Consider the following 20,994-nt stretch of genomic DNA (forward strand, 5'->3'; position numbering starts at 1 on the left):
GTGTACTGGTAGCAACAGCATTTTAAAATAAATTGTCTTCTCACTGTTATTCCAACTTCAAAAAACTCATGTCCCTCTTTAGATGAATCACTTATAGCTGATCCAGTTGACAGATTCCTATAAAAGCTTCCCATCCCTCCCCTTTGATCCCCTCCCCTCCCCTCCCCTTCCCTTCCCTTCCCTTCCCTTCCCTTCCCTTCCCTTCCCTTCCCTTCCCTTCCCTTCCCTTCCCTTCCCTTCCCTTCCCTTCCCTTCCCTTCCCTTCCCTTCCCTTCCCTTCCCTTCCCTTCCCTTCCCTTCCCTTCCCTTCCCTTCCCTTCCCTTCTACATCTGTAGATCAACCAGTTGGGGTCCCCTGACCTACCACAAATTCTTAGCAAAGGCATTTGTAGTTAAGTAAGTGGGATATTAGTTCTATTTTGGTATATATCCATAAGAAGGCAGTTTCTTCTAACCAAGGCAGCATAGTTCAGAGGTGGTAGGTAATTCAATAATCTGTATGCAGATGGAATCTTTCTTTCGCCTTGTTATAACTGTTATAAAACAATTGGGTCTTGACTTTATTGCATGTTGAGGCTATGACTCATTCAGCATTATCACAGCTCTGAATTGTTCTTTGGCTCTCAGGGGATCATCTTTCTCTATAAACTAGGATTTCCCTTAGGGTGAGTGAGTCTCTCTGTAATGTCGACATTCCCCAATGTTACTAAGTATAAATTCGGGGCTATGATTATTGAGAAGTGTACTGGGCCCTGACTAGAATATAACCTGCTGCAATGTTGAATTTGGTATAAGATAGGCCCATCTTGCACTGCTTTAAATATGGACATAGCTGAGAGTCCTCTATAACTATCCAAAGCCATTTAACTAATAAGTCAAAGTTGGGAATCATCTGTAACTAGGGTAGCTGTGAACAGGGCTTTGTCCAGGGTGCTGAATTTACAAGGTACTCAAAGTGTGTTCAGTCCTCCATCAGCTGAGAAACAATAGTACTTTGCATCTAGTTAGCAAGAAAAAAAAAAGTTATAATAAGAAGCCACCAGATGGCCCTTTTCCTCCTTCTGTCTTACATTTCAGGTGAATGCTGACCTCACAAACACCACCTGTGGTGTTCTGGTTTAAAAGTTGAATTGAGGTTTATTATTATTGGATTAAAAAAAATTAAACCACTTTCTCCAATCAGTTCATGTTGCCCCAAGCACAAAACTTTATAGTTATGGCTCTGTTGGGAATAGAACTCCAGTGTCCTGGTGTTCAGATTACTATTTTAATCACTATTTCAAGCAGTTTTCTTATATTTAAGGAGAATTTGCCCCATTTGCTTATATTTAAGGAGAATTTGCCCCATTTGCTTATATTTAAGGAGAATTTGTCCCATAGGCAAGATGACATAGTTGTGAGGTTCCAACATACTTCACATTCTCTCTTTCCCAGTTATTTCCATTTTATTGAAATTAATCAAGGGAGGAGTTGTTGTTGTGTTTGTTTGTTTGATCTGGGTCTGAGAATTCATGAATGTAAGCATTTCCCTCTACCTATGCAGAACAAAAATTACTCTGCAACTTTTCTCTAGAAATTCCCTCTACCCATTTAGAACAACAATTACTCTTTAACTTAGTCTCAGAGAGTTGTCTGGGACACTAAGACCTCCCCAGTGTCACACAGCCAGCATATGTCAGAAGCTCAACTTAAACTCATGCCTTCCTGACTTTACTGGGTAGTTGTAGTTTCTATACCACACTGCCTCACATATAACATGTACCAAAAGGGAAAATAGCAGTTGTTTTGTCTCTACAATGCCAAGTGTCCAGTTGATCTTTTTTTTTTAGTGAGGCAATTGGGGTTAAGTGACTTGCCCAGGGTCACACAGCTACTAAGTGTTAAGTGTCTGAGGCCAGATTTGAACTCAGGTACTCCTGACTCCAGGGCCGGTGCTCTATCCACTGCACCACCTAGCCGCCCCCAGTTGATCTTTTTTAACCTGGGTTGATTGGTTATAGAAGCAGCTAATAATATTGAAACTTCAGAATTTTCCCCTTAATCCCTTTTCTGCATATACAAACTTGAAGTTTCCTTTGTTAATGACAAAATACTCTAGTAAAGTCCAGCACTGATGATTCCTGTGGGTTGAAGGTTATACTGGGTTCTCAAAGGCTATACTAATAAAACACAGCATCAAAATATTCATACCACGTTTGAAAGGTAGGTCTCACCTTTGTTTTTGTTTCTAGTTTTCATTGTGTAGGAGTGGAGTGGAGTAAATTTCTTCTTAGTCTAGCTGATTTAATCACAGAAGAAAGGGGCAAATACTGGAGAAGAGGTGTTAATGGATTAAACAGAGTCTAAAGGTGTGTCTCTGACTTGTTACTCCTAGATGAAGTATCAAGTAATTCTCTGTGCTGGAATTGGAGAGGCAGCTTTGTCACTGTCTGGCTGAAGACTGGCCACTGGCGGTGGCCGGACTTGCCAAAGCAGAACTCCTGGTCATTCCCCCGTAGTTTTGGAAGCCCTCGGCCTCTGCTGATATCATGGCTGAATCCACCAAGTCCACCCAGCTGGTGCTGAAGGGCATGAAGGCCAAGAGTAAGAATAAGAAAAACAAAGAGGAAAGGAAAAGGGAAGAGGAGGAAGAAAGTCAGCTCGACTGTGTTGGAAACTGGTGGGCAGTCAGAAACTTTGGCAAAATCTCCGGAACCATAGCGATCGAAATGGACAAAGTAACCTACATCCACACCCTTGACAATGGCCTCTTTACCTTGGGAGCACCACATAGAGAAGATGATGAGGGAACCAGCCCTCCTGAGCAGCTCACCGCAGTCAAGCTGTCTGATTCCAGAATTGCCCTCAAGTCTGGCTATGGAAAGCATCTTGGAATAAATTCTGATGGCCTGGTTGTAGGGCAATCTGATGCGATAGGACCCTGGGAAGAGTGGGAACCAGTCTTTCAAGATGGGAAGATGGCTTTGCTGGCTTCAAACAGCTGTTTTATCAGATGCATTGAAGGAGGTGATATAGAAGCCCCAAACAAGACAGCAGGAGAAGAAATGATCAAGATTTGCTCTTGTGTGGAAAGAGAAACCAACAAGAAAGACAACATTCTTGAAGAAGACAAAGGAAACCTGAAGCAATGTGAAATCAACTATGTAAAGAAATTCCAGAGTTTCCAAGACCACAAACTTAAAATAAGCAAAGAACATTGCAGAGATCTTAAAAAGGCCTGCAAAGATGGACATTTTCACCAGACGTTCCTGGACAGGAGAATCAAATTGAAAGCTGACAGATACTGCAAATGAGGAAAATGTACGTTGCTGCCCTGTTATTTTTTTCTTTGTTACTCCTGAATAAAATGCAGAGCAGATATGATTCTTTGTTTAAAAAAAAATCAACTTCCGGGGCAGCTAGGTGGTGCAGTGGATAGAGCACCGGCCCTGGAGTCAGGAGTACCTGAGTTCAAATCCGGCCTCAGACACTTAATACTTACTACCTGTGTGACCCTGGGCAAGTCACTTAACCCCAATTGCCTCACTAAAAAAAAAAAATCAATTCTCCAGCTCTAGGAATAGTTGAGTTAAGGAAGAAGTTTGGGGATTATGACCTCTGTGCCTCTACCACAGTGCAGCAATTAGAACAGTTGGGGGAAGGAGGTAGGTATTGCTCATTCTTCTTTACCAATTATGCCATCTTGCATGGGAACTATTCACCCAGCAGGAGACATAGTGAGCAAAGGAGGTTGAGCCAGCTTTGAAAATTGACTGTGATATAAGAGAAGAGAGCCAATAGATGCAAAGGAGAATTAGTCCTGGCAGCTAGGAGCTGACCTGTGGAAAAGAGCCAGCCCAAGGATCCCAGGCAAGTGACCTTCTCAGCAGAAATACTTTGCTCTGAGATGAGCAGAGTCATGACAACTCAATAAAAGAAAATACTTTAGGGTCTTCCATTAATTGTTATGAATTTAAATTTGCCTCGATTAATATGAGTTCTTCATTCTTGTTACTTAAGTTTTGGATATTTGTATAGGCGCTTGTAGGAAGTTAAGTAGTACAGTGGATAGATAAAGTGCCAGAAAGACTCATCTTCCTGAGTTCAAATCTGGTCTTAGAAACTAGCAATGTGACCCTGGGCAAGTTACTTAACTCTGTTTGCCTCAGTTTCCCCACTAACAAAATGAGCTGGAGAATGAAATGAAAAACCACTTTATTATCTCTGCCAAGAAAGCCCCAAATGAGTCATGAAGAGTTGGACATGACTGAAATTATGGAGCAGCCAACAATAGGCATTTGAGGCTTTGGGTTATGCTACTGGATCCTTCCTTCTCTTTTATCTTATATGAACATCTAGGGACCTCAACTTCTAGTCTTTGGATTTGGAATCACTGGACCTCTGTTTAAATCTTGCCCTTGTTACTACCAGTGTGACCTTGGGCAAATCACATGACTTCTCTAAATCTACAGGTCCTCATCTGTAAAATGAGGGTATTACACTAGATTATGTCTCAGATCCCTTCCAGCTCAAAATCTATGATTATATGCCACCTTATAAAAGAATGTTAAGATGGTGCAGTACAGTAGAAGGAATATGTCTCAGAAAATGTGGAACTGAAAACACCTCTGATACCTTCTATCGTGTGACCCTGGGCAAGTCACTTAACCTCAGAGAAACTTCATCTCCATTATCTATCAAATGGGATGAATTTTTTGTATTGTCTACCTGGTACAGTTATGAGAAAAATGTTCTAAAAATAGTAGAGCTCTAGATAAATGATTGTAGCTAATGGTCTCTATCTTGGTTGACTTGAGACAAATTTATAGCTCTACCAAAAGCTGTCTACATCCTCCCACAGCTCATCTAGCATTGAATTTCTACTTTAAAAGATTACCTTTGCCAATCATAGATTTTCTTTTTCTTTTTGCGGGACAATGGGGGTTAAGTGACTTGCCCAGGGTCACACAGCTAGTAAGTGTCAGGTGTCTGAGGCTGGATTTGAACTCAGGTACTCCTGAATCCAGGGCCGGTGCTTAAACCACTGTACCACCTAGCCACCCCCAATCATAGATCTTTAAAAGTGTATTCCGGGGGCCGCTAGGTGGCGTAGTGGATAAAACACCAGCCCTGGATTCAGGAGGACCTGAGTTCAAATCCAGCCTCAGACACTTGACACTTACTAGCTGTGTGACCCTGGGCAAGTCACTTAACCCTCATTGCCCCTGGGGGGGGGAATAAAACTGTATTCCAACATTGATAATATGATATGACAATGTCATAACACTGATATGATAATGACAAAATAAACATTCCCATGTGAGGTGTGGGGGGTCATAGTCTCTTTCTATATTATTTGAATGCTGTTCCTATTCCTATTCCATCTTCAATAACAGCATAAGGATACTAATTAGCATGGGCTACTTGCTATTCTGCACATATGCACTCTGTCTCCTATTACCACACCTTTGCACTGGCTCTCTCCCCTGTCTAGAATGCACACCCTTTGCCTCTTGCAATCCCCAGTTTTCTTCAAAATTCAGCTCAAGGATCATATTCCATTTGAAACCTTCCTGAATCTCCCAGCTGCGATAGTGCACTCCCCTCCCTAAACTACTTTGTACTCATTCTGTATATATTATGCATTTACCACCCAATTCATTTTCTCTCATGGCCTCCAGCACCGTTTGACCTGGGACTCCAGAGGAGAATGGTGAGTTTCCAAGCCTGGGAATGCATGTCTGAATTTTCCCCAACTTGGTACCTATTATATCATATGCTTCATTAGAATCCACCCCAAGCTGATGTGACTTCACAGCCAGAGCCTGAAATTGAGAGATGCAGTTCAGCTATTTGCATACAAATATACTACAATTATTATGAAGTATAGGCCATTATAGAATTCAGTTTAGCTTGCATTTTAGTTGAAACCATAAAAAGCTGCTTAGAAAAGAGTTAGCTTTATCAATTACAGATTCAGGGATACAGTTTTGTTTTTTAAACCTTCTAGATAGAAGGCTTTCAAGGAGGGGAGGAAAAGCTTCCAGATAGGGTTGTCATATTAGCAATGTAAATCTGAGATTGAAATTTTAGGGGAAGTTTGAGCCTCTTTCAAATATGCATGACTGAAATCCCAAGTACCCCCCACAGACTTTAAACATTCCCCAGGGCCTATCTCACTGTTTGCATCCATTGTGTCAAGACCCACAAGGAAGTAATAAATCTATTACTGAAGTATTATAATAGGCCAGGTTTACCTCCTCATATTTCTAACTCCAGTTTTCCTCCCATCCCACTATAAGAGAGTTAGTCTTTCATGAATCTTGTCTCATAAACACACACACACAGAGCGAGTTAATAGCTAATTGAGTTTAACTGTATGAATTATAAGCCACACCTTCAGATGACCTTTAGGAGAAAGGACTCAAGGTGGAACCCAGCTTCTGATGATTCCTACAGGAGGTGTAAGGAACTGGAGAAGAAGCCATAATTACAATTCCTGTGGAACTGTAAGCGCAGAAGAATGGATAGAGGCAGCAACTCATACATCTAGTAAAGCCATTTTTTAGGTGGACATTCAGGAACTCAGGATCTAAGACTTCTGGTAGCATAAAGTATTAACTTGCTATTCAGTATGAACCGAAGGGAAGGGCCTTTCTGATTGGTGTCCTGTTGCTGGAAGGGACTTCTTATTGCTGGCTCATTCCAGAGCAAGAGGAATAGATTCAATGACTGGACTTGGCAGAAAGAGACTGACCTTGGCATCCCCTTTTATCTCTCTGACCTTGAGACCTTTTACATTTGTAGCATTTCTCTTCTGCTACTTTATTATCAATTCTCAATAATATACATTTTTATTTAAAGTTTTGAATTCCAAATATTATTCCTCCTTTCCTCCCTCCCCTCTCCACTTCCTGAAGTGTTAAGCAATCAGATATAGGTTATACATGTACAATTATGTAAAACATTACCATATTTATCATTTTGTATAAGGAAACTTGAAGAAAAGTGTGATAAAATAATGGAATTTGGCAGATGCCCAGGAGCCCCATCTGATTGACTTAGTATTGTTTGAATTGGGTGAGAATGAGAAATTGATTAAGTACCTACTTGGGGATTATTGGATGGAGGCCACACCTGGCTGGCCCTGAGTGATGTGTGGGTGTACTACTGACATCAACAGGGGACCACTCTCAGCCAACCAGCCTGAAGGACTTCCCCTTTGGGGGAGGGAGAGAGAAAGTAAGAAGGGAACGCTCACTCATAGAAGCTCTTTTTCCTTTTGGTGAGCTTCAGAGTGTATAAGACAGGGACTGCACAGCTGACTCTTATTGAAAAAACTACGGACCCCAGGTGGTGAGTTTGTGGAAGCGAGGCCAGTTCTTTGAGCTAGCTGAAGTGGAAGCAAGTTTGGGGTTTGAGTTAGTCTTTGCTAGAGCCAGGGAGCTCATCTGTTTTTCTCTTCCCCTATGCCCTTGTGCCTGTCTTTATTAACTTCACCTTTGTTGTAAATTTTATTCCCATTAATAAAACCTGGTTTGTTTGTGGAAAAGAGGCTGTTAATCTCCTTTCTTATTAGCTTGGGAGAAATAATTTTAAAAGGCAGTTTGGAAGGGAGGAAACTTTGGACCTTGAGGTTTCTCATTTTCTGAACCCCAATATTATGGAGAGCCACCCAATTAACTCTCCCCATAATAAATTTGGCCCCTATAAAAGAAAAAATGAAAGGAAGTGAAAAATAGCATGCTTGAGTTTGTGTTCAATCAATATAAATTCTTTCTTTGGAAGTGGATAGTATGTTTCATCATTAGTCCTTTGGTATTGTCTTGGATCATTGTATTGCTGAGAATAGTTGTCATTTACAATTCTTATCAAACTATTGTTTGTGCACAATGTATTCCTGGTTCTGCTCACTTCACTCTATGTCAGTTCATACAAGTCTTTCCAGGCCTTTCTGAAATCATCCTGCTTGTCACCTCTTATAGCACAATAATATTCCATCACCATCACATACCACAGCTTGTTTAGCCATTCCTTAATTGATGGGCATTCCTTTGATTTCCAGTTCTTAGCCATTACAAAAAGAGCTGCTATGAGTATTTTTGTACAAATAGTAATTTTTCTCTTTTGGGGTGAATTGTTGCTGTCTGTAATTCCAATTAGACTGTCTAAAAATCTAATGAGTGGTCACCAATAAATTAGAAGCTTTAGCAAGAGTTTAGACTTTTAAGCATTTATTAAGGAGCATAAGAATTTGGTGAGGAGAGAGAAAGAGGCCCAGATTCATCTATCTATCTAAGGGAGCCAGTGTCTCAGCTCCACTCCACCCGGGGTCCCAGTGAAAAAGAGAGAGCCTCACCCCTTCTTCATCCCAGAAACCTCCTGTGAAACTGGAAACAGCCTACACACACACACACACACACACACACACACACACACACACACACACACACACCCCTTCAAGCTAATTGGCTGGTTGCTTTGATCAACAGTGCCCATGAGCAAACATCACTTCCTTACTCCAAGGAACTGACCTTCCAAGCCACATGGCTTGTCCTCACATGCCTTCTCCTCATGGCAGAGCTTTCCTACAGTATCTCTCCAGCAGGGGGTGTCAATCCAATTCTAACAGGGGGGATGTCTTTGGGATATAAACCTAGCATTGCTATTGCTGGATCAAAGGGTATGCACAGTTCTACTCTCTTGACTCTTGTCTTTTACTTATTGGCATATATGACATTGAAAATAATTACTATAGGGGGCAGCTAGGTGATGAAGTGGATAGAGTACCAGCCCTGAATTCAGGAGGACCTGAGTTCAAATCTGGCCTCAGACACTTAACACTTACTAGCTATGTGACCCTGGGCAAGTCACTTAACCCCAATTGCCTCACCAAAAAAAAATTACTATAGACACCAGTTTTGTTAATTTATCAATATTATACCAGTAAAGGATTGACCACATATGTTCCTAATTTCTCATGGTCCCAGGCCACATGACAGGGAAGGCAGAGAGAGAGCCTCAGAATGCCAGTTAGTGCAAGCAGGAGAAAAGTCCCAAAAGACCCTTAAGATGACCCAGAAGTCCTCAAGTAGTGTCTTCCAAGGGTTTTTATCCTCTTTTGATAGAGGCAGGTCATTATACATTGATCAAAACTAATTGGGTCAGTATACATCAAACAAATGTAGTTGGTTAGCATTATTCAAATCTTTTGGTTGAGGAGACTTGATAGTGGTCTATATTATAATGAACTCTAGAGATGACTACAGGTCACTCAACTCTTGTAAGGAAAGGAACAGTTAAATTTAAACTCCCCCACCTCAGGGCAAAATCCATTATGTAGGTGTGGTTTAATCCCATCAGTCCATCAATCTTGACAAAAGAATCTATCTCCATTCCTTTTGTTCTCTGGGGTTTGTTCCAGATGAGATTTGATGAAGTCTCAAGGAGAACTCACTTTCTGGATGGGGGGTGGAGGTGGTGGAGAAAGGACTGAGAAAGTGATTTCTAGGTCCCCCCAAGAAACTTATTATTAATAATTATTTTCTTACACATACAACTCTGAGTATTTTTCACTGGTTGTCCACCCTGCCTGGAATGTGCTCCCTCCTTATCTCCACCTCTCAGATTCTCCAGCTTCCTTCAAGTCCCAGAAAAACTCACCTTCCTATATGAAGCTTTTCCTAATCCCTCTTATATCTGGTACCTTTGCTCTATTATTTCCTATTTATCCAACATATAACTTGTTAGTACATAACTGTTTGCATTTTGTCTCCTCTATTAGATTGTAAATTTCCTGTCAGTGACTATCTTTGCCTTTCTTATATATCCCCAGCACTTTAGTACAGTGCTTTGCACATATCAGTCACTTAATAAATGCTTATTGACTGACTGATAATGCCCCTCTCCTCTGAGTAGTAGGGGGAGACAGGCAAAATGAGAGGAGTGCTACTCTATGGCCTCAGGTATAGGCAAACCCTTACATTCTTCTACAGATGAAGAATTTCTTTAAAAAAAAATGAATGTTTTACTGATGCTTTCTTTTTCATACTATTTCACTTTACCCCTTCAGTTCAGGATTCAATCCTGAGTAATGTATGCTATGCTAACACATCATCTATCATAATCAAATAGTAATGGTCCCTCCTTTATAATAATGAAGTATAATTAAGCCAAACAAACCAACATGTTGGCAGTCTATGACAACATATAACTCACCCTGAACCTATATTTTATCTACCTCTCTTCTGGAAATGATGTGGGTGGTGGGTTTAATTGATCAGATTGATCATGAGGTGTCCCAAAGAATTACAAGAGTCAGTGACTCAGTTTCCCAAGTTTTATTGCACTGGTGTGAGTGACCACAGGGAGACCACCATGGAGATAGGTGTCTCGAATAGGGGGATAAAAATAGTTATATTTATAGTATGGAAAAATTTATTATCTCCTCATTATCCTAATCTCCTCCTTGTGGGAGGTTTATGGGAGGTCTTATCCTAATTTGGACTTCCTGGGGTCCTAAAACAACCCATGAGGTGGGTACCTTTTTCCTTGGAAGTGTGTTTTTGGGGTTTATATGTCATAAGGTGAACTTAAAGACAAATTTGGCCTCTTCCATGCATGTTCCTGAAGACATGCTTAAACTTGTCAATCTCAGAGGATCTCTGTGTTTATGGTATCTCTTTACTTAAGATCTGGTTTCTAGGTGTCCTGTCATCTAGGAATATTAATGGCTATTAATGGTCAATGTTCCCTAGTTACTGTCTCTGTTGATAGTAAGGGTTGATAGAGACTGAACCCTCTTGGTTACTGTAAGAACACAAACCTGTTTCTCTGTCAACCCTTCTAGGTACCATTGATAGCTATTATTGATAGGTTATCTGTTAAGCCTTTTAGACTACTCCATCAAAAGGAGAGAGATATGCTTCAGTATTAGCCCTCTGAAGTCACATCTGGTGATCTTATTGATCAGATATGTGATATCTCTCAAGGCTTTTTCATTTACATTATTGTGGTTATATAAATTCTTTTCTTTTTGCTTATAGCTCTGCTTTAGTTCATAAGTCTTCCTAATATTCTCTCTAAAATTTTCATATTCATAATTTCTTATGGTACAATGATATTTTAACACATTTATATACTACAATTTGTTTGACCACTCCCCAGTTGACTGGAACCCACCTTGCTTCTGGTTCTGTACTACCACAAAAGAGTACTGCTCTGAATGTTTTCATATGAGACCATTCTCTCTGTTTTTGAACATAATGTGACACAGTGCCTGGTATATGGTAGGTACTTAGAAGCTTGTTGATTGATCCATTGCTTGAAGGATTTGGACTTGAGCTAGATCCAATGACTGACTTTGACCTTTATGGTCAAGTTGTCTACCCAGTCTGTCACTCTATACTGGTGTCTGGCTCTGTGGTACAATGCAGAATACTGTACTTGAAGATGAGTTCAAAATCACAGCCTTAGAATTGGAAAGGGACTGAGAGGACATCTAGCCTAGCCTGCACATGATTGAGTTCCCTTGTCAACACTGAAGACGTCTAGGGAGGGAGACCTTTTCTTGTACCCTAATGGTTCTCCCTAATAAAAACCCAATGGGACCAAGTTTGCATTGCTAGCTCAGAAATTAGCATTCTCAATATTATAGTACCATTTTGAAGCCCAAACCACTCATAAAATGAGTATTACAAGCCTAGCCAAGAGTTAATTGGGTGTGGTTTTTCTTGAGGAATGAATAAAGGTGGTTATTTTTTTCCTTTTTTGTTTATTAAAAAAATAAGCTATAGGAAGGAACAGAATATGATTTCAATCTTCTACTAATATCAAGCTACCAAGTGGATAAATTCATTTCACAGGCATATAATTGTTAAAACACCTCTTCATGCTGAGCAATGTATACAGAAACTAAAATTCTGCAGCCAACAGCATATTCAGAGGACAGACAAGATCATATCAAAAATAACCTTTAAAAAAGCAAACTTTCAGACTAATTTTTCCAATAAAAAAGAAATTGTAGGAAAAGGTTAATCAGTGACCCAAGCCTGACCCAGAATCCCAGGGAATTTTCCTCTTCCAAGATGATGAAGAGAGTCCCTGTAATGCTTTACAAACACTGCCTGTGGGGAAAAATGATTGAACTGATAATTCTGACCACAGCTAAAATGAGTTTGGAGAATTGCCTAGTTATTTCGACTTCATGAGGATTCAGAGATGACCCTTCAAGACCTGATATAAGCATGGAAAGGATCTTCATGTAGCTTTCCTCAACTCCTCCTCTCCCTGAATCCCCATCCTTAGTTTGAGAAAATAATGATTAATGAACACATTGGTCTAATCATCATGGAGTGACAACATCTGGAGAAGCATTTAAAGGAGGCCTTCCCCTTTGTTTTGTTTTGTTTTGTTTTTTTAGTGAGGCAATTGGGGTTAAGTGACTTGCCCAGGGTCACACAGCTACTAAGTGTTAAGTGTCTGAGGCCGGATTTGAACTCAGGTACTCCTGACTCCAGGGCCGGTGCTCTATCCACTGTGCCACCTAGCTGCCCAAGGCCTTCCCCTTTAAATGTCTAACATTTCTGGGACTCACTTTCATTGGTCAGAGTTTATATGGGGCATAACTACTCTGAGTCATCTCAACTATTGCAAGATTTCATGGGATGGCAGCCATCTCCCCAATACTTACAGGGTGCATTTTGGGAAGAACAGACCATTCCATCTTCTAGTATGACAAGCCCCCAGGAGAAATATAAAAGTCAATTCCATAGTGGTCTGGTGGAACTGTTCAAATAGCAATTATCAGGCTGTGTGATGACTGGCCTTGAATCCTAATGTGTCCAAAGATCATTATATCTTCAGAGTAAGGCATAGGCTGGTGTCTAAATCAGATATGAAAAAATTATTCAGCTAAGGAGCTCCTGAGAGAGGCCATATGCCCATATGCAAGAACATATACCTTACAATTCTACACAAAAGGTATTCTAGTATCACCTGAGTTTCATCCTTGTTTTATTGTAACCTTCTTCATATCAGTTATTTCCTAATATCTCAAAAATTTGGGGTGAGTCCCTTGTTCCTCTCTGAATTTGTTTCCTTATTTGTAAATTGTAAAAATTAGACTACATGGTATCTTAGGTTCCTAACAAGTCTAGATCCTTGATTCATCAGATCATGGGGTCATAGAATTTAAAGCTGGAAAGGCCTCTAGACATCATCTACTTCACCATCTTCATTGGACAGATGAAGAAATAGGCCCAGAAAGGGGAAAAGACTTTCCCAAGGTGGCACAGCTGCTAAATAATAAAGTAGCGCTTTCACTACCAAACTATACTATCTCCTTCAGAAGTACAGATTTGAACCCTTTGTTTTGCTGGATACCTCTTATTATGGTTTATTAATCAATAAAAAAAAACCAACTTAAGTGCATAGCATACATTTTTTCAGGTACCTAATAAATGCTATTGGGATTCAAAGATTAGTCCTCTCATTATATTTGATATGAGACCTAAATAAGAGTTAATGAACTGACACTAGTATAATTTGGTGTCAATTGAGGGGTTTCACATATAATAAAGGGCAAATAAAAGTTGATTTTACAGAGGACTCAGTAAAACAAAGGCCACACACAAACAATTGAGTGCTTAATTTAGCCAGCATTCTACCCAGCACTTCTTTCTTTCATGTTTATGTTCATCCCAGTGTAACCACTTACTGGTTCTCAGTCATTCAGTCAAGAAACAGTTATTGAATGCTTACTCTATGCCTTTCTCTGGGATAGGATCTATGGAAGATACTGAAGCTTAAGACATAACTCTTACCCTTAACTGTTTCTCAGTGCCTCGTTGGCATATCCCTATGATATCCCACAAATTCTTCATAATGAGCCCATCAAAAACCAAGCTCAGCATCTTCTCAGTCCAGCCCAAATTCGTTTCTTTTTCTCCCTCCCCTTATTTCTGCTCTCTTAGTTACCCACCCAAGTATGTGACTTGGAGTTGCTATGGTGCCTCTTTCTCTTGTTTCCTTACATTCAGGTGCTGTCCTTTCTCAAACTATAGCAATGTGTCTTGCATCCATTCTTTTTTTTCAGTTCCACTAATGCCTCCTTACATCAGAGACCCTTGTCATCTCTTTTCTGGCCTATTCCTAATTGTTCTTCCTGCTTCTAGCCTAATAACCAAGAAACCATTAGAGGGGTAGACATCAGTCCTGAAGAATGATTATCATCTGTAGCACCCCAAGTAGAAGGGGAAAGATCAGCAGGGGCTTACCTCCCATCTTCCCACTCTAGCTATGCTGCCAAGTGGTCAGGCTTCATGAAGATTTTTGCTCTCTTTCTTTGTTCAACTCCTGACATTTGGAGTGTGATCATGCTAGAGAAGACAATTTTTCTTATTGTGTTTGGCTGAGGCAGGGCTATTGTGGGTGGTTTCAATATTTAAGCCTGGAGCATAGGAAAGTATTGCACAAATGCCAAGAATTGAATTTTATTTTTAAGTCCTGATTTTTCACAGAATCTGGAAAGCATGGCCTTCTCTTGTTACAGGGGCCCACACAAAGAAGTGGTGACCAGGGGATTTTGCCAGGTCTGAAGTGGGTAGCAGGTGCCTTTTTTACTCTGTCTCTATCCCCCTTCAGAGTTGCCCCTCTTCTTCTTCTGATGTTTACCTCAACTATCAAACATGAGATTGAAGTAGATGGTTTTGATATCCTTGATGGAAAAAATCCCCCATAACATTATGGACACATGATGTAGTGGAAAGATAAATGGACTACAAATCATAAGACTAATTAACATCTTGTGACACTCAGCTACATGACCTAGGATAAGTTACTTCCCCTCTTTGGGCCTTAGTTGACTCATTTAAAATTAAGGTCATTGGACTAGAATCAGGGGTTGTTAACCCAGGATACATAAAGTTAAAAAAAAATTTTTTTTGAGGGGAAGGAGGGAACAGGCCTTTATTATGTGCCACATGCATTATCTCATTTGATCCTCAAAACAATCCTGGGAGGTAAGTGATTATTATTATCATCATCATCATCATCATCATCATCATCATCATCATCATCATCATCATCATCCCTGTTTCACTGTTGAGGACACTGAAGCAGAAAGATCCCTTAACCAGGGTCACACAGCTAGAAAGTGTCTGAATCTGGATTTGAATTCAGGTCTTTCTGACTCTAGACTCGGGACTTTATCCACTGTTCTACCTAACTCCCTATTTTGTTAAATGTATTTCAGTGTGTGACTTTATAATTCTCTATAATTTCTTATGCATTTCAAAACCTTGTTTGAGAAGGGGTCCAAAGGATATATAGGACTGTCCAAGGGGTCCGTGACACAGAAAAGGTTAAGAACCCTTGGACTAGATTATTTCAAAATTTCCCTGTAGCTCAAATATTCTGTGATTCTGGGTCAGTGGTTCACTACTCAGAGTTTTTACATTCATAAACCTCACCAGCTGACAGCACTGATACTGTTAAAAAGCCAAAGGGTGTGTGGCTAGTGCACATGGGTTTCTTGTAAAAGAATTGCTCAGAGGGTGCCCAGTGGTGGGGGAGGGGTTGGACTGTCAATCAGTGAAAAGCTCAGTTACCTGTGTCCTTAATACTTGGCTCCTGATTTCTCAGCTTGACTCAATAGTTTGCCCTTGTCAATATAGATGGAAAGGCCTGGGACCTCTGAGTAATGACCTGACTTGTACTCTTTTTTTTTTTTTAGTGAGGCAACTGGGGTTAAGTGACTTGCCCAGGGTCACACAGCTAGTAAGTGTTAAGTGTCTGAGGCCGGTTTTGAACTCAGGTACTCCTGACTCCAGGGCCTGTGCTCTATCCATTGTGCCACCTAGCTGCCCCGTGACTTGTACTCTTGACTCTCCATATTTGCAATTTTTTTCTATGGCAGAGTGACCCTCTCTGACTCTTCTGCTTGAATCCTCAACTTCTTCCTATCCACTGATTACACTAGCACTTCCCTCACTCCTATGCCCCACAGAGGGCTATTTCCATTAGCAAGATTCCCAGTTATCCTACCCCTTATCCTACCCAGATTGGGCCAACTGTATTTCTATCATGGATGATGAGGATGGTATTTGTTGATATAAAGTTTGTAATTTCCTACATGTTTTATATATGTGCAAATGTACCTGTAAGAAGCAGTGTTTAATGATAGGTCTGAGAGTTAGGACAGATAGCATTTACTTATTTTTTTTTAATTTTAATTTTTTTAAGTGAGGCAATTGGGGTTAAGTGACTTCCCCAGGGTCACACAGCTAGTAAGTGTCTGAGGCCAGATTTGAACTCAGGTACTCCTGACTCCAGGGCCAGTGCTCTATCCACTGCGCCACCTAGCCGCGCCCCCCCCCCCCCCGCATTTACTTATAATATTAATGTAAATCATCACTAAATATTTGTTATTATTTTTGTTGGATCTTTTTGTGGAGTTTTCTCTATTTGAATGTAAACTTCTTGAGGGAAGGAACCATCTTGTTTGCTGGTATTTGTACTCCCAGAAATTGTTTGTTTTTTATTCATTCATTTGTATCCAATTTTCCATGACCCCATGGACCATAGCATAGCAGGCCCTTCTATCCTCCACTATCTCTCAAAATCTGTTCAAATTCATGTTCTTTGTTTCCATGGCAATATCTGTCCTCATCCTCTACTGTCCTCTTTTCCTTTTGCCTTCAATTGTTCCCAACATCAGAATCTTTTCTAATGGGTCCAGACCTTTCATTATGTAGCCAAAGTATTTAAGCTTCAGTTTCAGTATCTGACCTTCCCCTAAAGTCTCTTACAGTTTTTTTGTTGCTGTTGTTGTTGTTTTTTGGTTTTGGTGAGGCAGTTGGGGTTAAGTGACTCGCCCAGGGTCACACAGCTAGTAAGTGTTAAGTGTCGGAGGCCGGATTTGAACTCAGGTACTCCTGAATCCAGGGCCAGTGCCTTATCCACTGCGCCATCTAGCTGCCCCCGAGTATTTGACCTTCCAGTGAATAGCTGGAATTACTTTAAATATTGATTGATTTGATCTCCTTACTGTCCAAGGAACTTTCAAAAGTCTTTTCCAGCAGCACAATTAACAAACGTTGATTCCATGCTGTTCAGTTTTTCTTATAGTTCAATTCTCACAGCCATATATGGTTTTTCACTGGAAAAACCATAGCTTTGACTTTATGGACCTTTGTTGGCAAGGTGATGTCTCTATTTTTTAGTATGCTGTAGACATTTGCCATAGTTTTCCTTCCAAGGAACAAGCATCTTTTAATTTCATGGCTGTAGTCACCATCTGCAGTGATCTTTGAGCCCAAGAATATAAAATCTGACACTGCTCCCATTTCTTCTCCCTTTATTTGCCAAGAAGTGATGGGACCAGTTGCCAAGATCTTAATTTTTTTTTTTTTTGGATATTAAGCTTCAAGCCACGTTTTACACTCTCCTCTTTTGCCCTCATCAAGAGACCTCTTGATTCCTCTTCAGTTTCTGCCATCAGAGTAGTATCCTCTGCATATCTGAGATTGTTGTTATTTCTCCTGCAACCTTGCCATTTCTCATGATGTACTTTGCATATAAGTAATGTGACAATATACAGCCTTGTTGTACTTTCCCCCTCATTCTTAAACCAATCACTTGTTCCATGTTTGGTTCTAACTATTGCTTATTGGCCCACATATGGGTGTCTCAGGAGACAAATAATATGAACTTGTACTCATATCTCTTTGAGGACTTGCCACATTTTGTTACGATTGGCATAGTCAAAGGTTTTAGTATAGCTAATAAAGCAGAAGTAATTGTTTTTCTGGAACTACCTTGTTTTCTCCATAATTCAAATAACATACAGTAAATGCTTAATAAGTAGTTTTTCAATAATTTATTTCTCTGTGATCACAATATAGGTATTCCTTCCAAGAATGCAAATTACAATACATCCCTACATTTCAAGTCTATGGGATTCTTGTCAATGATCCCATATGAATGTGATATTTAGAGATAGTCTACCTCTAGATCTCTTGATATTACATGGATAACAATGAAGCATGTGGGGTTGGTTATCTCTCACTCTTGACACAATGGCCTACCTCCTCTTCTGGCCAGGCATTTGGACTTAGAATTATGGAATCCTAAGAGTTGGAAGGGATCTCAGAAGTCTAGCCTAGTCCAAGAATCCTCTCAACGTGATCCACAAAGAGTGGTCATCCAGCTTTTATTTGAAGCTCTCATGTGTGGAAGAAACCAAAAAAATCCAAGACAGCCCACTCAACTTTTGGATCGCCTTAACTGTTAGGAAGTTTTTCCTTATATCAAGCCCCAAAGTGGCTCTCTATGTCTTTTTCCTGTTGCTCCTGGCTCTTTCATCTGGGGTCAAGAAGAAAAAGTCTAATCTTCTACATTACATCCTTTCAAATACTTGAACACAGTTATCATGCGCCCTGCCCCTGCTCCAAGTGTTTTCTTCTCCAGGCTAAATGTCATTAGTTCTTTCAGCTGATTCATATATGGCTTAGTTTCAAAGATATTCCCATTCTGATCATCTCCCTCTGGATGAGCTTGAGTTTACATGGTCTGCCTATTATATAGTACTAAATACATTATTCCAAGTGGTTGAATCAGGACAAAGTCTGTGAGGACTATAACCTCTCATATTTTAGACACTATACTTCTCTTAATACAACCTCAGATTGCTCAAGCTGTTTTGATTACCTTATCTTATGTGAACTTATCTGGAATTTGTAATCTAATGAACCCCTTAGATTAAAAAACAATTAACTTTTATCTAGTCATTTCTCTTCCATCTTGTGCTTGTGAAGCTGATTTAAAAATCTGAGTATAAGACTATATATTTAGGTATAGTGTTCCCTTTGGGGCTACCCCTAAACTTGTGCTCACAGGTTGGGTCCCCAGGAGGATGATGACCTAAATTCAATGTCTGTTGGGGATTTGTACTTACAAAATTATAGCTTATGAGTCCCCATTGTCTGCCAAAGCACACAATTAGTTCAAAATTCCTATCATCAAACTGGGAGACAGACTCCAATAAACATAACACCACAACAGCAGAAAGAGTGGACATACATAGAGTACACTAGATGAGAGACACACACTTAGGGAAAACATGTGACCAAGTCCATTCGTGCTCCCATATGTCAGGATTGCAATGTTCTTTATTTTTTTACGCTGTTTTCATTCTGTTCCCCATGCATGGGCACAGTATTTCTGCTCAGTAGGTCATTTAATTGGACTCCTTGGGCCTATTTTTCTTCTTCTTCAGATATAACTCTACAGATTTATAAAGCTTTGCTGGTCTTCTGGCTTTCTTACTCCTTGCTGGATGAGATTTCTGCCCTGGGTGAATGACTCCTCTCACTGGTGCCATGACCAATATGAAAAGAGAAAAATCTCTTCCCTAAGAGGAGAGAAGCAATGCCCTCCCAACGGCTTTGTTCTTCTTCTAGTTGTGGCTTTCTTTTCTTTTTAGTTTCCAAAGCTAATACTATTATGAATAATCTCTTTCCATGACTACTCCCTAGAAGGTGTGTTCTGTTTTTTAAGAGACACCAAGGCATGGCGTGTCTTTATCATTGTCTCTTCTCTCTTACATTCTGTAGTTTCTTCACCTGAGCTTGGGGAGAAATCGAATGATGAGGGGTGTCAAGATCAACTTTATTTCCCCCTCCAACTATATTGACTTACATTTGAAAGGCATAATGACAGAGAATAGAGTTAAATCTGCAGTCAAGAATACTGGGTTCAAATCTTAACTGAACTCTTACCAGCTTGATGACACAGGGAAAGTCAAACAAGTCAAATCAAGTCAAGCTAACAAGCATTTATTAAATACTTACCATATGCCAGGTACTGTGTTGAGAATACAACTACCAGTAGAAAGAAAGCTCCTGGCTTCAGCGAACTTAGATTCTAATAGAGGAAGACAACACATAAAAAGAAAGCTGAAATAATGAAGTGAACATGCCTGTGTAGCAGGGGAGAGTGGAGAAAATCTAGTCCAATCTCACACTTTTCCCACTCATGACCCTTTTTTTACCCAAGAAATTTTTACACAACCCCAGGTATCTAGGCATATAAAATATGTATACATAACTTTTTTTTTTCCCGTTAGTGTTTCCTTTATTATAAAGCACTGAAATAAGTTAAATAAAGAGGTGGGAGCTGAGCAGGCTGTTGTCAAATTTTTCATGACCCTTGCATTCGGTTACGAGACCCTATGTGGGGTCATAACCCACAGTTTAAGAAGCTGGAGGCTAGACAGTTAGGAGTGGAGCACTAAGAAGAAAAAAAGGCAGAGTTAGCCTGTGCATTTTCTTTAAAATGGAGGCTCAGAGGAAGATCCACAGGGGCAGAGTGTGCTTCTAGTATGAGAAGTGGGATAATAGCCAAGTGAGTATCCAGGCTGAGAAGGCTGTAGGAGCAGGATGAACTTCCAGGGTAAGAAGGCTGCTGTGACATGACAGAGAAAGTCTAGGTAATTATGAGGAGAGTTTCTCTAAGCCTTTCTTCATCTATAAAATGAGAATAATAAGAGCAACTATTTCACAAGGGTTATGTTTAGTACGAAATGGGATTATGTATTTAAAGTACTTTCTAAAGCTTGAAGTTTGTAAAGGAAAAAAATACCCCCAAACAAAAAAAAACAACAACTCCAAAACATTAGATCGAAAGCTCCTTGTGGTTGGGGACTGGCTTTTGGCTTTCTTTATATCCCCTGTTCAGTTTAATGGCTGGCATATAGTAGGAATTTAAAAATATTTATTGGTTGACTGACTGAAGTATTGTAAAAATATGAGGTAAGAGTTATCATTATACCTCACGGTTGTTGTGAGCACAAAGAGATAACATTTTTAAAGCACTTTGCAATCGTTAAAGCACTATGTAAATATTATTATTATTATTATAAATTATTATTGTAATCATTTCAATGTTTTAGCTTGTTTTAGTTTCCTTTTAGATCCTGACTGTAATTTAGTGTGTTTGCATAGTTTTCTATTATCT

General features: G+C 39.9%; 1 protein-coding gene across 1 annotated transcript; it reads left to right on the top strand.

Annotated features, from left to right (window-relative positions):
• The first annotated feature begins 2,516 nt into the window (after positions 1-2,516).
• LOC122725772 (protein FRG1-like) lies at positions 2,517-3,293 on the top strand. The gene has a single exon (XM_043963096.1). It carries the CDS (start codon positions 2,529-2,531, stop codon positions 3,291-3,293), a length of 765 nt encoding a protein of 254 aa, XP_043819031.1. The 5' UTR covers positions 2,517-2,528.
• Positions 3,294-20,994: the final 17,701 nt, after the last annotated feature.

Source organism: Dromiciops gliroides, chromosome 1 (assembly GCF_019393635.1).
Source record: "Dromiciops gliroides isolate mDroGli1 chromosome 1, mDroGli1.pri, whole genome shotgun sequence".
NCBI classification, from domain to species: Eukaryota; Metazoa; Chordata; class Mammalia; order Microbiotheria; family Microbiotheriidae; genus Dromiciops; species Dromiciops gliroides.

Bases quoted from the DNA above. Each gene is read 5' to 3' on its own strand.
- LOC122725772 (XM_043963096.1), top strand. From the start codon at position 2,529: ATGGCTGAATCCACCAAGTCCACCCAGCTGGTGCTGAAGGGCATGAAG.